The 17,909-nt window shown below is 30.9% G+C and overlaps 1 protein-coding gene across 11 annotated transcripts; it reads left to right on the forward strand.

The window, feature by feature from the left end:
* Positions 1-4,625: 4,625 nt before the first annotated feature.
* Positions 4,626-17,600, forward strand: LOC127241044 (pentatricopeptide repeat-containing protein At4g21065-like). 11 transcript variants are annotated; one of them, XM_051259928.1, is made up of 10 exons: positions 4,626-4,811; positions 5,788-5,890; positions 6,098-6,234; positions 6,343-6,513; positions 10,107-10,308; positions 10,449-10,546; positions 11,553-11,801; positions 11,895-11,959; positions 13,267-16,900; positions 17,009-17,599. In XM_051259928.1, the coding sequence occupies exon 9, from the start codon at positions 13,276-13,278 to the stop codon at positions 15,931-15,933; it is 2,658 nt and encodes an 885-aa protein (XP_051115885.1). In that variant the 5' UTR covers positions 4,626-4,811; positions 5,788-5,890; positions 6,098-6,234; positions 6,343-6,513; positions 10,107-10,308; positions 10,449-10,546; positions 11,553-11,801; positions 11,895-11,959; positions 13,267-13,275; the 3' UTR covers positions 15,934-16,900; positions 17,009-17,599. The 11 variants fall into 11 exon arrangements, with proteins under 11 accessions (XP_051115885.1, XP_051115886.1, XP_051115882.1 ...); XM_051259925.1 differs by having other exon boundaries at positions 4,627-4,811; positions 6,307-6,513; positions 13,219-16,900; XM_051259924.1 differs by having other exon boundaries at positions 4,627-4,811; positions 13,219-16,900.
* Positions 17,601-17,909: the final 309 nt, after the last annotated feature.

A 17,909-nucleotide genomic window follows, 5' to 3' on the forward strand; every position in this document is an offset into this window, starting at 1 on the left:
TTTAATTTAATTTTCAAAATATCTCATCAAATAATTATTTTAATTTAAAATTTTACTGTTTAAAACCAAAATTCAAAATCAAAATCTCAGAAATAAACACAACCAATTATATCGTTAGTGCTTAGTTAGGAATACTTACATCAACATAAAAACACAACCAATATTAATTCATTGCACTAAAATTGGATGGGTAAATTATATACCACCCTCTTATGTTTTAGTAAATATGCACACAACGGGGGTGTTTTGTGTATTTTTACTAAAACACAATGGGGTGTTATATAATTTACCCAAATTTGATATATGTAAAATTATTATATTATTTTTATACTTCCTCCGTATTACCTAATTTGTCTACTATTTTTATTTTGATTTGTCCTACATAATTTATTTATTATTTTCTAAAATATAATTATACATTTTAATCATATTTTAAAATTCATAATTTATATTTTTTTAATTTAATTAAATTATTTAGTTATCTTAATTTTTATTTATAATTATTTTTACTAATATATTTTTTAATTACCGGCTATATAGTACTTAAAACTTCCTAATAAAGTGGACAAATTAGTTGAGACTAACAGTAAAATTTAAATCATTAAATTTATCACATAAATAATTAAGTGGTTGAACTAAAATTAGCAGGGCATTGCCTGTTCCTCAACAAAGTGTACCACCAAATACATTTTGTGTTTGCTCGGAGTTTTGAATTTTAAACTGGGATTTGATTGGTAAAATTTTTGAATTTGAATAGTTGTATGATGTGATATAAATAGGTGTTGATGTGATATTTTGAATATAAAATTGATTTTTAGTATAATATAAAAAATGAAAAATAGGTGTTTGATTTGATATTTTTGGAAAAAAAAAATTGAATGAATAATGTAAATCCAATCCAATCCAATCCCCAAACAAACACAATTCCCTAACAATTTACAACTTTTTACACCATAAACAATAAATATATTTAATTTGAGTGGTTTGATTTAATTCTTATTAATCTCCCTTTTTTGGGTTTTATAATAAATTTTAAAATAATAATATTTTATTAGTTAACAAAAGTATGTAAGAATTTTTATAGTATATTTGTAATTCAAATAAAAGTTGAGGGTATTTTGATATTAGTATATAATTAATTTTTTAAAAATAAAGAATGATACTTTGAAGTAAGTGAGACAGACAAAAATGGTAAAAAAATGATATTTGGAATCGGAAGAGAGGGAGCACATCATTTTTTTCTCATATAAAAAAATATTATCTCAAAGTATTTTACTAAACAAACACACCCAAAGAATACTGTAGAGAATATAAAAATAATAAATTTGTACGATATATTAATATTTTTGGAAAATATATGTATTTTTTTGTTAAAGGAACACACCATAAATGTAGGTAAATGATACTTAGTAAATAGTTAAAAATGTATTAGTAGAATTAATTATTATATAATATAAATAATTATATATTAAAATAAAAATAAATAATTGATTTAGGGCCATTTGAATCCGCTTAAAAAATAAACAGAAGCAAAAAAATAGAAGCAGTTGGAGTTTGTGTTTGGATAAATTATTATAAAAATAACTTTTTGTAAAAAACTGTATTGTTAGTATTATAGTATTTCTCTATATAACTTTTATAATTTAAATTTTATTAATTATATTTAAAGATTTTAAATTAAAGTATAAAAAATATATTTTTAAAAATTTGGTTATTTATATTTTAAAATTTTAACTTAAGGATAATATATTAATTATAAATAAAATTACAATATAATATTAAATTATTTGTATGTTATACTTTATTTTAAAATCTTATAAATTATATTTAATTTTAGTATAATTAAAAAATTTATATATTCTTATTTAAATTTGATACTTCAATTTTAAATTTAAATTCAAATATAATATATAAATTAAAAATAATAATATAATTACAGTTTAAATTTTTTATTAAAATATAATATATAAATTAATTATTTTTATATTATATTATAGTATTGTATTATTTTTTACTTATTTATTATTATTATTATTATTATTATTATTGAGGATTAAATAATAATTTGGACTGAAAAATACTTTTGCTTATTTCAGAAGCTATTATCAATATAGTTCTAAAATAAACATTTTTCAGCTTTTGCATTTGGACTGAAATCAATGCAAATATGTACAAACTATTGTTTTAGAAGCAAAAGCCAAAGGCTTTTCCTAGAACCCAATTCAAACGGAGCTTTAATTAAAATTTAAAAGAATTATTGATAATAAAATTTAAAATATTATTAAATTGTATAATTATTTTTTATAAAAAAGAAAAAATAAATTAAGTGAGACTTTGAAATATAAATAGTAAACGAAAAAAATGAACACAATAGAATATTAAATATGTAGAAAAAATAATAATAAATTACTTGCTGGGTCTGTTTGTACAATAGTTTTTTAGAATTGCGATTTCCAAAAAATAATACTTCATCCGTCCCTTAAAGAAGTATTCAAATATTTTTTGCACAAAATTATATATATATATATATATTAGTATTATATTCATATGTAGTATGAATAATGCTAAAATGACAAAAATAATATTGTATGATATAAATATAATGACATTTCTATATTATATCGTAAGTTATAAAGATATTTTTAACTTACCAGAGAAATGAATATTTTGTTACCAGACATATCAAAAGGAAAAAAAATGAATAACTTGTTAAGCGATGGAGATAATTTTTATATTTTTTTACACAATTATCTATATCACACGCATAAAATAAAATCAACTTTTTTAAATGATTATTACAAAAGGCAAAAATCTAAATATTCAATTTAAAATAATATTTTATTTCATATTTTTATCACAATTCTTCGATTATTCATATCACCTAAGAAAAATCAATCAATCCAAGGCTAAGTGAACAAAGTCATTATTTATTAAATTATTAATAATAATATTGTAAGTAAATATATATATTTTTTATTATGAATAAAATATAATATATATAAATTTAATAAACACCAAAAAAAAAAGAATATTAACCTAATTACAACTGATCTGACAAGTATTGTACCAATTTCACTAGATAATGTTTATCTTTGAAAAACATTACATTTTGTTTGCCACAATTTTCTATCTTAACAATTTTCAATAGATATTTTATTCAATGTTCAATATGATATTTTATTTTATCGACACGATTTTTTTATATTTTATAAAAAAATTTCAAATCAAAATACTAAATAAATAAACTATTTTTTCCTTATAAAATATCAAATTAAATAGTACTCCCTCCGTCCCAAACATCGTACAACATTTTTTTTTTCGTATGTTCCAACACCTTGCAACATTTTCAAAATAGGAAATAATTAATTATACCTAATCTCTACTCCACACTTTATCCCCTCACATCATCCAAATAAAAAAATAAAATATATATTTTTCTCTCCATCACATCACCTAATTTCTAAATTATCATACTTAATACTACCCACCTAAAAACCCGTGCCAAAAATAAATGTTGCACCTTATTTGAGACGAAGAGAGTACTAAATTTTATTTCTTTTCAAACTTCCAAAATTTTAAAAATCTCTAAAAAGAGTTATTTGCTTGGTTTTAGTTTGAAACTAAAATCTTGAATTAAATAATATTTTGAAATAATATTTTATAAAATACTATATATTTCTTGTATATATATATATATTTGCTGAATAATAATAATTTTAATTTAAATAAAAACTAAATACATCTATACATTTTGCATTTCCTCCAATTCCAAAAATTTTCAACAATTTTTTTTACTGTCTTAAATATTTTGCAATATTATTAAAATATAAAATGATTAAATATACTTTATCTGTCTCATAACTAAGTATTTATTTACTTTTCGCGTGTTGATCCTTGTATATTAATTATTATATCAAAATGTATTACAAATCAAGGAAAAGTTGAAAAAAATATTTCTATTAGTGTCTTATAATATATTTGTATAAAAAAATTATACAAATATCAAAATATTTTTAACGTTAAGTACAATAACACAAAAAATAAATAAACAAAGGAGTATTTAATTCATATCTCACACTTTATCTCATTATATTACTCAAATAAATACATTTCTCTCTTTGTATCATTTAATTTACATAATATATTATTTTAATATAAAATTCTAAAAAACAAATTTCAAATCAAATAAGAAAAGACCAAATTATCAGTAAAAATGACCCGGTGATGTGAGAGTTGAATAAATGACCTTGAAGTCTCACGATTCAACCACATTGGGTGGTTACACCAAAAATAATTATAGGGTGTGTTCGTTTGTAGAATTCTAACAAAATTCTACTATTTATCCAATTTTTTCCCTAAAAAACATCAAATCAAACACCTATTTTTCATTTTTTATATTATACTAAAAATCAATTTTACATTCAAAACATCACATCATCACCTATTTATATCACATCATACAACTATTCAAATTCAAATTTTTTACTATTCAAATTCCAACTCAAAATCCAAACCCCCAAACAAACACACCCATAGTATAATAAATGTCAGGGATCTCAGGTTCCGGGAGTAGCTGGGACTAAAAACAGAGAAGGAAGTCCTTGGATTCCTGTACGGAAAAACTTTCATACAAAGCCTGAAAACCTTCCCTCTCTCTCCTATTCATACATCACTCTCTTCACTCTCTCTCTCATAAAGAAATATTTCTCGGCAGTCGTCTAGTCATTTTCAAGCAATTGCTGTTGCAGACTTGAAGTGCCGGAGATTCACCGGCGGTCGTTTTGTGCTTTGCGCTTCAGGAGACAATCATGGTGAGAAACCGCTGCTTAAGAAGTTATTTTCGCTCTCATCAACGCTGTTTTGTTTTATGGAATTGCTGCAAGTCTAGATGCATGCTGAGATTTGATTTTTTTGATTGTTGTTGTGTGTCTTTCTGTAAGGGTTTCTGAAAAAGAAATAAAAAACCTGCGTGTTTCGATGGAACGGTTTCTTTTTGCAGTTCTTGCTTTATTTGTTGATTTGTTTTTCTCTTTTGGTGGTTTGTGTTGGGCGCGTGAAGGTGAAATGGAGAATGGAGTTTTGTGTAGTGGAGCAGGGGCCATTGATGATCTTTGAAACTGCTGTTCTTGCTTTGTCTTTGTTCTGCTGAAGGATTTTATTTTTTTATTTTTGAAAAATTTGGATGAGGATTTTTCAATTTTGGATTTGTTTAGGTAATGTGAAAGCAGATTGAATATGCCTCTTTCCTTTTTTTTTTTTTTTTTTTTTTTTGTTTTGAATAAAGAGATTGAAAACACACACACTCAAGATTTACAAAGTCTTGCATAGTTTAATCATTGTGGATTAAAATGTTGATTGAAACAAAGTTAAAAATCTTGCGGTGTAATTTGGATATTATGGGAGTGTTAAAGAGTTTTTTAATTGAGAATAGATGTTGTTTTTCGATAAGAAGTTTTTAATGAAAGACAGGTGTTTGATATGAATCTGGAAAATATGATTTCAAAAATGCAAACAAACATGTCCTTCTGAAAAAGGGTGAATTGCAAATAGTAAAAAAATTGACTAGCAAATTACAAAAGGTACTATTTAAACCAAATCTCAAATCAAAATCTCAAAAAACTCAAATCAATTTATGCACTATATACTGACTATTAGATTAGCCAATACAAACATTTCTGAGTTTTGCTCTTGCCATTTAAAGAGTTGAAAAAAAAGAATCAGTATCTAAAGATTGTTGTTTTCATTAATTCATAATTTTGGTAATTCATATGGAATATGGTGCTGAAGGTTTCTTCTGTGTACAGGGAGAAGTTTGCGAAATCTGTGGTAATGTTGGTTGGGCTAATGCATTACTTTCTTGCATACGGTGTAAAACAACTGGTTCACATATGTAAGATTACTCTCTATCTCCCTCTCTCTCTCTCCTTTTTCCTTTACCCAATTGCTCTCCTATTGTTTTCTCCAAGTATGTATTTTGTCCTCTGCATATACTTGTTATACTTTAGACAAGCATTGTTTTTCATCCAATTTTGAATATAAACACGTCTGATCTTACCGCATTATGATATATATAAACTCTTTACTATTTTCATCTCAGCTATTGCTTGAGCATCCCACCTGATGAGCCTATTAATGATTGGCATTGTGAGGAATGTAAATCAGTATCTCCGCAAGAAGGGCGAGCATCTAATCAGGAAAAGGAGTTACCTGGATTTCCGAAATCAACCTATTCTGGTAAGTCTCATGTCGTGATTAGGAAATTGCCAAATGTACCTAAAAAGGGTACTTTATACTTTGAAAATGCAGTTTTGACTGGAAAGACTAAATATCTTCCATTTAAAGATGCTCTCAAGCTTTGCTTAAGAGACGAGAAAAGGGCCCGCTTGAAGGTTGCAGTGCGCTCAAAACCCTTAGGGCGTAAGGGTGGATTGCATACCTGTGAGGAAACACCTATCAGCCCCCCATCGTCAACTCAGAAGGATCTTGGTTCAGGACCTTTACAAAAATCCCCAGGTGCGTAGTAATTCTGCTTGCTATATTATCTTTGGCCGTTGAAACCTAGTGTCTAGTTGGTAATGAGATCTATTATGCTTTCAAGTTCTGACTTTTGATTCATTGATTGCTTTCACCATTTATGTTTAGAAACTTGAGATATGGAAATAAATCATTAGCAGCCTTTAGTATGCGTGTTTTAAATATCTTACAGCTATGTCATAATTAACATTCTCTGGATTATCAAATATAATTTTCAGTTGACAGTCGTGTCTAATGTATTCTATTTTATTAAATTTTAAGTCATGTATCTTCCTTAAAAGTACAAAGGTCAGTGTGTTCTCATCCACCCTATAAGGAACAGCTAGAAAAAAGTCAATTAGCACACACTGATCTAAGAAGTGCCTTGAAGCAACCTTTCTTTGCTTCGCCTCACTTGACCTCACCCAATTCCATCTCAAGTGAGATTTTCATTCATCCATTTTTTTTTTAATCACTTACGGGTAACAATTTTGATGACTATGGTGCATGCATTTATATATATATATATATATATTAAAGAGTAAACAATAAAGTGGTGTCAATATACGGTTTTTACCTTTAGATTTTTGTAGTTTTTTTTTTTTTTTTTTTTTTTTTTTTGGGTCTATAAGAGATTCTTAAAACTATAAATTCAATTTTGGAATGATCATGGCAACAATTTGACAAGAGCAACCAATTGTTAATGGAGAAGCAAACCCGTTTAGCTAAACTTGTTTTGTAAATTTTTGAAGGGATGTAGCTATGGTTTTACAAGCAAGCCTATAAAAACATTGTGTTAGTTCCAAATTTGTTGTTCACAAATCACAATGTAGCCATTTGATTGCAAAATGTCCTAAATGATATGGTGTGAGATAAAATATGACATTATCTTTATCATCGGGCAATTAGCGTCTTGTTGTGTCATCATAATTTAAACCTATGACAAGTCTATATGCTATGCCATATAGAGTGAAGACGCTAATACATGTGACCACAACTTAACTTTTTGTTGTAAGATGAAATAGAAATTGAAAACTAAAGTAACAAGTCGCCTATCATGGTGAATTGTTGTCATTTTTAGTGTAAAATGTAAAATAGCACTACATTATGACTTTGATGGTGTTTAGGTGGTAGTGGTCATTACACTACCAAGCCAAGGATTAATGGTGCAAAAGGCACACCTAAGAGCATCTCTTACAGTCACCTCTTTTATTACCTTTAGGATTTTTATTGTAATAACTAGTTATATTTTTTATTACCTTTAAGAATAGATACAATTATTCACTATTTATTACCTTTCTCAAGAACGGTTACCTTTAACAAAAAATAAAAAAATAAAAAATAAATATTATTCAAAATATTTTAAAATTTTAACTTTAACAGAAATTATCTATATGTTGATTTATTCGAATAATTTTAATTTTTAAAATAGTAAATTATATGTTTCAATATGTTAAATTTATAAAGATTAAAATTTAAAAATTTAATATAATATTATATAAAAATATTATTAGACAATAAAAATATATAGAAATATGTATAAATAAATAAATAATTTATATATTTTATGTAATAAAAATATATAGAAATAAATAAATTAGTGTGGATCCTATAAAATAGTAAATTTAATATGTTAAAGGTGATTACTATAACGAGTGATAAAAGAAAGTAACTTAAATGTTGAGTTGAATATGATGTGGACGAGAGAGACAAAAGAGATAACGAAGTAGAGGTAATGTATGTAACGGATGCTCTAATGATTGTATGCTTGATCTAAACAAAATGCAGAGGACTCCTACATTGGATTCTACTATTCAAGGGTGTTTTGTTTTGCTCATTTTTCTCAAATTTTCTACTATTCAACTTTCACGATTCTCTATGAGGACTCAAATGTGGCATTGAGGACTCAAATATATCTTGTGAGATCCATTAGGCAGGTCGGGAGATAGGTTTTGCCCCTTCCACCGAGTCAACTGATCGTCATGTTGGCAGGCCTTTTGGCAACTCGTCAAACATAATATTCTCAAACTTCTTTAGGATTGGCTCCAGTTCCTTAGGCAATCGTCCAACCTCCCTTATTTTTCACCCCGGTATGTCTTCGTCACTTAGAATTGTGGCGAAGGTTGGCTCCCCATTTTCCGCCTTTTCTCGAGTTGCCTCGAGCTCAGTTCCTTCTCTCATATACCATCACTATCTTGAAAACCTATGTGGTCCACTTCTTAAAGTTGTGATTGAATGTGATTCCAAAAATGCCCATGTAGATCCTCGGTTCTACACTGCCTTGGAAATTGAACTTTGCAATCGATAAGCTCCGTCTCTATTGAAAAAATTTCCATTATAATACTTTAGTGTATCCAATCATTGCAAATTAGGTATTTTGCTAAGTGTGTCGCTGAGAGACACAAACTTATATGTGTGGTTGTAGTTTGCTCATTTTCTAATCTAGGCTCTATGCATCAAGTAATTCTATACTACAAAAAAAATTTGCATTTTCCGAAAACACAAAAAATAAAAATAAAAATAAATAATAAGTTAGAATGTATATATTTTGAGTTCTCATTACATCTCAATTTTTTAAAATTTTTTATTCTCACTAGTTGATATACTAAAATTATAGGAATATAGATAGGATAAGGTTAATTATTTATTACATATAAATGTAAATGCAAATTTATATAGAGATCAAGGTTTTTAGTTTTATTTTATTTTTAGTTTTTAGTTCTCAGATCCAACATCTTATTTTCATTCAAAACATCACATTAAACAATTATTTTTACCACAAAAGTATCAAAATTAAAAACACCAAACAATAAAAAAAGCACAAGTGAACAAACCTCTTGTTGTGCCCTTATGTAATGTCTACTTTATCTCATCATTGTTGATATCTTTGTCATAACATGAGTAAAACATTTATACATTAGCATCAAATTTTGCTTGTATCTTTCCCTTAATTAAGTCACGCCAAAACTACCAAACCTATAACTTATACCCAAACAACTAGGTACAGCCATTATAATATTAATGAATGAAATCATAAACATACATATTCCATTAACTCATAAGTAATATTAATTTTACAATAAGGCACAAACATTTCTAGAACCAAAAAATTTGCTAAGGCTGGCGGTAATATCAATGTTAATCATTATCAAAACATTGTGTAAGATTTGGAAAACTACCAATATATTATATTTGTAATAATAACCTAAGTTTACTTATTATTCCAAGCATTTATAATCTTATTGAAAGCAAATAGACAAATAGTATTAGATTGCCCAATAGTCCTAGTGTATGTTTACAAATATGGTAGACATTGAAGTGATTTCATTTTATATTACAATTAGTGTAAAAGTATTTAATAGTCATGGATGCTATGCAATCAATACATGTATATATAGTGGAGGAATAAAATAATCTATTATTACTTAATTAGAAATTTTACAACTAGGAAAAAATCTCGATGATGTAGAGATTGAGACTTAAGGTGAAATTGAAGCCTAACTTTCGAACATCCTTAGGAACCTATTTTTTCACAAGATTGAAAACTCTTCCTTTCTTATTGCTCTATTTTATTATTCTTAATCTTTCTACAGTTGATGGGGGACTATTTAGTATGATGGACAACTGTCACAGGCGCGAAGTACTGACTTACCATCAAAGCTCATCACCCTACCCATGTTTGTAGAAAGGTCTATGAATTCTCGAAGCAAATGCCCGACTTACTCCATTTTCAGTTATTTCCATTCCGAAAATTCTGGATCTATGTCTTTCAGTTATTACTAGTAATTTGGACAGGTGTGGTTCTGTTTGTTTTAATTTTTTTAATGTATTGTTCAGTAAAGCAGCCAATCGCTTGAACTTGTTGATTAACTTCCCTGACACCAACATACTGCATTCTGTTTACTTTACTGATTTGTTGATTGTATCTTTTCTAGTGGGGCCCTTTGGTCTGAAAACTTGGCATTGAGAAGACAGATTGCCGATGTTGAGCTTCTGGTATTTACCTCCAAACCTCTACCGATCAATTGTCAATGTAAGATCCATCTTTCCTATATGATGTTGGTGTTGTAGTTTTGCTTGGAAATGTTGGGTCTCATTAATGCCATAATCAATTTCCTACATTGTCGCTAGAATTTAATCTTGCTTCTTTGATTATAAATTGAAATGAGACTGCACTTGATGTACAATGTTGCATCCATTTGTGATGTTGATCCTTCACAATAATGTCTGCTTTGCTGTGTTTGTCTAATTTCTGCTGATGCTTAGTTGTGTTTTAGGTTTTAAAACTTTTTAGTTGAAAATGGGTGTTGGGTGTGATGCTTTGATAGGAAAATAATTGGATATTATTGGTTTGGGTTTGTTCACTTTATGTTTTTGGAGGGATGTGTTTTTTGTGTTAGATGTGGGGGATTGTGTATCTTGTGTTGATACGGCCAAGTCAATATGGTGCTGATTTGATCTGATAAACATATATCAGAGGGGTGAACCAACATATATTTATACATAATATAACATATGTTTGCATTATAAGATAACATATATTTGCATTATAAAATAGCATATGTCGTGTTATAATATAACATATGTTAGTATTATAAATATGCTGAGATATATATAAATATATGTTGGTCGTCGATATGATATATACTGATCCGATCAAATAAGCACCATGGCCAATGCTGACTTGACCGGATTAGTAGTTGGTCCACGTCCGTTGCGGAAAATTGTGTTGGTAGTATAAAAATAATATTTTTTGTTAGAAATATTGATGTTTTGTGTGTGTAATAAAGTATATATATATAATATCTATTGCGTTAATATTTTTATATTGTTTTTTTTTAAAATAATATTTATCGGGAATTAAAAATAGTAAATGAACAAACCCCGTTGTATTGTATATTAAGGAGTGCGAAAATAGAAACAAAACTAGTCCTATTTTGTTCTATCCAAACAAATAATGAACATACCTCTTATTGCTACATCGGATCATGTTTGTCCTCTCTCTCTCTCTCTCTCTTACATTTGCTGTTGGTTTACAGTTTTGTAGGGCAACTACTTTCTGTCAGGATTATTTCATAATCTGAAACAAGGAACTACAGCCTTCCCGGATAGCACCGTGTTGTCCATGCCTTCTCCTAAAACTGCAGTCATTAACATGGAGGCCCACATTGCGCAATGATCCCGTCTCTCTTGTGTTTAAGGAGGTGTCTAGGCTTAAATTCCGATGATCAGTGAAATCTCCTGTTCTACTCCAGCAAAGTTGAAATCTGGTTGCAGGAATAAATGAGGTTAGATTCTAGACTCTGAAACTACATATATTTGCAGCTCAAAGTCATATAATTAACCATCGTTGAACATGTCTTTTTTTTTTTTTTTTTTAGTTCTTTACAGCTAAGATGAAGTCGAAAGATAGTTCATACCACATACGATGCTCTATTGATTGCTGGTAACAACATGAAAAAATGCCTTTATTTTTAACACTATTCAAATTTGTGCTCAATTAGGTTCTTTTGAGTAAATAAATGTTCTTATGTGCATACTCTCTGTCAACTTGATAAATATACATTTTGTCGTTTTTTGTTACCAATATTCTACAGTATATTACAAATATTCTTATATATATTTATTTATTTACATCAATATCCTCTTATTAAGTTTATACATGAAATAGTCTTTACATGCACAATATTGTCACCGATTATTATTAAAATATTTATTAAATTGTATGCATAAAGTAAATGTTTACTTTTTAAATAAAAGGAATTTCAAATTATGTGTTGGTTTCTATTTTGGAGCCTTACGTTAGATGTGACGTTTAAATTGAAAATATATATCTCGAATGTAGTGTTTCTAGATAGATTGCATATTGTATACGGAGGCATCGAAATTTGAATTAATTGAAAAAAAAAAAGTTATTTTTTAGCGGTTAAATTTATAGATAATTTTTATTTATTAAAAATTTTATCATCAGGACTTAATTTGTTCTTATATAATTTTTTTTAAAAAAATATAATTATATATTTTAATCACATTTTAAAATTTATAAATTATTATTTTATTTTATTTTAATTAAAATATTTATTTATTTTAATTTTAATTTATAATTATTTTTATTAATTTATTATTATTTTTACTAATATATTTTTTAATTAGGCTTAAACTAAATGGAGTAATAACCAATATGCATGGATCAAAAGTATTTATATAGAAATCTTTTAAGAAATACTTTAGTTGTGTTCTTTTGTAATTTTTATTACAAATTTATTTTATATTTAAAACATCACATCAATTTTTATTTATATCACATCAAATTACTATTAAATTTAATTTTTTATTATTAAAAAATTCAAACTTAAAAACCGCACACAAACACATTATTTATTTTTCCTTTAAATTACGATTAAAAGAAAAAGGCAAACAAACACAGCCTTTAAACATAAGCTAGCAATTTCCCTCCCATCCTCCGTCAATTCGCTCAAGGCCTCCACTGACCGCCGCCGCCACCGCCACCGCCACCGCCGCCGCAGCACCAAATCCTGTAATCTGGATTTTTAAGGTTTCTATGTTGTTCTTTGTGCTGCACTAACAAGTTCGGGGCTTCTTCAATCAATTTGTGATAACTGTCATATTTGTTCGATGCTCTTTTACTCAGCTCTTTATTTCAATTCATGTAATCATTTGCGTTAGGTTTTTGAATTTGTGCAGTGATTGAAACCGACATTCCTCTCTCTCGTCTCTTCATCTGTTTTTCAGCCGGAGTTTATGCTTCTTCCGGCATCCATTACTGTATCGTACTCAAAGCTCCTGTCACAAATTTGCCGATCAAAGTACATAAATGGAGGTCTGCAAATCCACGCCCATCTTATCAAGCTTGAATTATCGAAGGAGCCTGCGCATCGTAATCATCTGATAAATTTTTATGCAAAATGTAAACTATTTTGTGGTGCACGCAAACTGATCGACGAAAGTCCTGAACCAGATTTGGTTTCTTGGTCCACCTTGATATCTGGCTATGTGAAGAATGGCTTTGGGAAGGAGGCCCTTTCGGCATTCGTTAAAATACATAAATTAGGAATGAAATGCAACGAGTTTACGATCCCGAGCGTGCTCAAGGCGTGCACAAACATGAGTGATTTCTCTTTTGGGAAACAAATTCATGGAATTGTAATTTTCACTGGTTTTGAGTCAGATGTTTATGTTTCAAATGCATTGTTGGTTATGTATGCAAGGTTTGGCTGTTTCTCGGATTCGCAGAGATTATTTGAGGATATCCCGGGGAAAAATGTTGTTTCTTGGAATGCTATGTTGTCGTGTTACACGCAGGGTGATTATTTTGGGAAAGCATTGGGGTTGTTTGGGGAGATGGTGGCGAGTGGAATGAGGCCCGACGAGTTTTCCTTGTCGACTATATTGAATGCATCGACAGGGCTCGGATGTATTGGTGAAGGCAGGAAGGTTCATGGCTATCTTGTGAAGCTTGGATATTTGAGTGATCCGTTCTCGTTGAATGCACTAGTGGACATGTATGCAAAAGCAGGGGATCTTGGAGATGCTATAGCTGTTTTTAATAATATTCCGGTACCTGATATTGTTTCTTGGAATTCTGTTATTGCCGGTTGCGTCTTGCACGAGTTTCATGAAATGGCGTTGGAATTATTAGGTCGGATGGGGAGGTCGGGGTCGCGTCCCAATATGTTCACCCTGTCGAGCGCCCTTAAAGCTTGTTCAGCATTAGGCGATGAAGAATATGGTAAACACTTGCACGCGAGTTTAATAAAGATGGATTTAGGTAAGGATCAGTTTGTGAATGTCGGCCTCATTGACATGTATTGGAAGTGTCATTTGAGGGGGTATGCGGTTCGAGTTTATCACTCGATGGAGGAAAAGGACTTAGTTGCAACTAATGCAATGATCTCCGGATATGCGCAGAATGGCAATGCCACAGAAGCGCTATCTCTATTTGTGGAGATACAGAAACGAGGAATTGAATTTGACCAGTCGACTCTTTTGGGTTTGCTAAATGCAATTGCGGACTTGGGGGATGTTAGTCTCTGCAAACAAGGTCATGCACTTATTGTGAAGTCGGGTTATCAAGACGATCATTTTGTTTTAAACAGTCTTGTCGATTCATATGGAAAATGTAATCATGCTTGCGAAGCAGGTGGAGTGTTTGAAGAATGCCCGACGGCAGATTTACCATCTTATACTTCAATAATGGCGACGTATGCTCAGTGTGGACGAGGCGAAGAAGCTTTGAAGCTCTACCTGAAGCTGCTCAACACGGGTCTTAAACCGGATTCGTTTGTTTGCAGTTCCCTACTTAATTCTTGTGCAATTCTATCGGCCTATGAACAAGGAAAGCAAATCCATGTACATGTCTTGAAACTTGGATTTTTATCGGATGTTTTCGCTGGGAATTCACTTGTCAACATGTATTCGAAGTGTGGAAGTTTAAAGGATGCTACCCGGGCTTTCTCTGAGGTACTCGACAAAACTGTTGTGTCATGGTCCGCAATTATAGGTGGACTTGCTCAACATGGCTATGGTAACGAGGCTATCAAATTATTCGACGAAATGTTGAAGGATGGTGTCTCTCCCAATCACGTAACATTAGTCAGTGTCCTTTCCGCGTGTAATCATGCCGGTCTAGTCGAAAAAGCTCAATGGTATTTCGAGACTATGAAGGAGCAATTCGGCATCCAACCAATGCAAGAACACTATGCTTGCATGATTGATGTCCTCGGCCGAGCTGGGAAATTGGATAAGGCAGTGGAACTTGTCGATAATATTCCATTCGAAGGCAATGCCGCCATCTGGGGAGCACTTCTTGGAGCGGCTAAAATTCACAAGAGTGTCGAGCTTGGCAAGCGCGCAGCTGAGAAGCTTTATTCTCTCGAACCAGACAGATCCGGTACTCATATTCTTCTGGCTAATATTTACGCATCAGTGGGACTTTGGGACAATGTTGCGCAAGTGAGAAAGTTAATGAGAGACAGTAAAGTGAAGAAGGAGCCCGCGATGAGCTGGATGGAGGTAAAAGATCAAATACACACATTTATAGTTGGCGATCGAAGTCATCCCAGGAGTGATGAAATTTATGCAAAACTCGAAGAGATGGGACAGCTGATGGCGAAAGCTGGATATGTTCCGATGCTGGAAATTGACCTCCATTATGTCGACAAGAAAGAAAAGGAACTTCTTCTTTCATATCACAGTGAAAAACTTGCGGTGGCATTTGGACTGATCGCGACTCCATCCGGGGCGCCTATAACAGTGAAAAAGAACCTTCGGATATGTTTGGATTGCCATACGGCGTTCAAGTACATCTGTAAGATTGCGTCGAGGGAAATAGTTATCAGAGATGTAAACAGATTCCATCACTTTAGAGATGGATCTTGTTCTTGTGGGGATTATTGGTAACAATGCTCGACGCCTGATGCTATTACAGCCTCGATATAAGCAGCTTGCCTAGAGATAGAGATGGCAATGGGTAGGGGTAGATCCGAGACCTGACCCGAACCCTATCTATTTATTTGGGATCGGGTCCAATTATTTGGATATTGAGTCGGGCATGGGTAAGGTCTTTAATAAATTTTTTGGGGTCGGGTCGGGTTCAGGGTTTAATAGCAGACCCTACTCGACTTGGATCCAATTAATTAAATATTACATTTTGTTATTATTACTATTATTATTAGTGTTGGTGGTGGTGGCAACGGCAGACGCGTCAAGGCGGTATAAGTGAAGATTTATATTTGTCGTATATATTTTTAATTTACTTTTTGAAATAAATAGATATATTTTTTTAAGTAAATCGGGTTCGGCTGGTCTAACAGGTATATCACGGGTAGGGTTCGAGCACATTAGGGTTTGGCTAGGGTCTTGGGTCTAGCAATATACCCGATCCATACCATACCCATTGCCATCTCTAAGCTCGCCAAGCATTTAATAAGTATGATTGCCCTTTAGTTATTGGGTGGACTTATTTTATCTTTAGTAAGTAGGGTTTAAGTAATGGTATTTAAGGAGTAACTAGGGTTTGAGACTTATCATTTTGAAATTCTAGAAATAAAGTAGTCGTTAGACTTTGGGCAAACGGTTGGTACTGTTTGATCGTTTTTGGGCAAACGATTAATATCGTTTGATTTTCTTATTCTTTATTTCTTTTTTATCATGTTCATATGCTGCTATTGTGATTAAATATATTGTCTTCAGACGTGAGGTATGATATTTTTATGGAACCAATATGTTAGCAGCATAAATTAGTTTTGTTCAAAATACTAATTTATTCATATTATGCAAGGAGATCACCTTTCACCCCCGCTTTTTGTTATCTCGAGCTGTTGATGATGGCAGCTGGAACCTGATCAAGCTCTCCAGCTCTGAAACTGTAATCTCACATTTTTTATTCGCGGTTGATATTCTTCTATTTACCAAATCCGAGAGAAATTAGGCTGATATAATAAACAAAATCCTTGATTCTTTGCTTGTGCCTCAGGCCTGCGTATGAACAACCAAAATTCGAGGGTTATTGCATCTCCATCCATGCCCGTACACATCCAATGTGAGTTTCGCCAAACCACTGGGATCTAATTCACCCATGATCTCGGAAAATACCTCGGATTCTCAATGGTGCATGGTAAAAAATGGAAGACTTATTTGCCCACGTAATGGAACGAATGAATGACCCAGAAGATCAAGAATTGGTCATCTAGGTTCTTGTCAAAATGCGGGAGGATTATTCTAGCTCGCTCAGTTTTAACTCCATTCAATTTACTTGATGCAAAATTTCAAGCTTCCGTATAATATATCTTTTGGGGTGGAAAACTATGGCAAAACCCATAACATAGGATGGTCTCAATCTTCGGAACATAACTCACTTGAGGGATGCTATACCAAAAACACAAACTCTGGATTCGCCTCATGCACGAGCTCTACTACGGAGAAAAGAATTTTTGGGAAGTCTCTAGAAAAAATGGATCCCCGATTTGACGAGCTATCTACAACAGTAGAGAAATATTAAAATTGGGCTACACTTTAGAATTGGAAATGGAGAATCTTCATTTTGGTTCAGGGAATGGTTAAATGGTCGGTTGCTATGTAATGAAGTTCCATTTATTGACACCGGGGATATCAATTAAAAAATCAAAGATATTTGGGACGAAGAAAAAACCAACATCGAGCAAATTCGTTCATGGCTCAATGAAGATCTCAAGCTTGAGCTTAAGGAAAAATTCATATCCGGAAGCTATTCAATCAAAGGTGGCTACAACTGGATTACAAAACACACAAATACCGATAAAAGTTTGGTGCCTGCCAACATTAAAAAGGTTAAGCTATTCCTCTTGCTTATGATAAAGAAATCCCCCTCGTAAGTGGAGCACAGTGAAAAATTTTCG

Source organism: Andrographis paniculata, unplaced genomic scaffold, assembly GCF_009805555.1.
Source record: "Andrographis paniculata isolate CXL003 unplaced genomic scaffold, ASM980555v1 Contig80END, whole genome shotgun sequence".
Lineage (NCBI taxonomy): Eukaryota > Viridiplantae > Streptophyta > Magnoliopsida > Lamiales > Acanthaceae > Andrographis > Andrographis paniculata.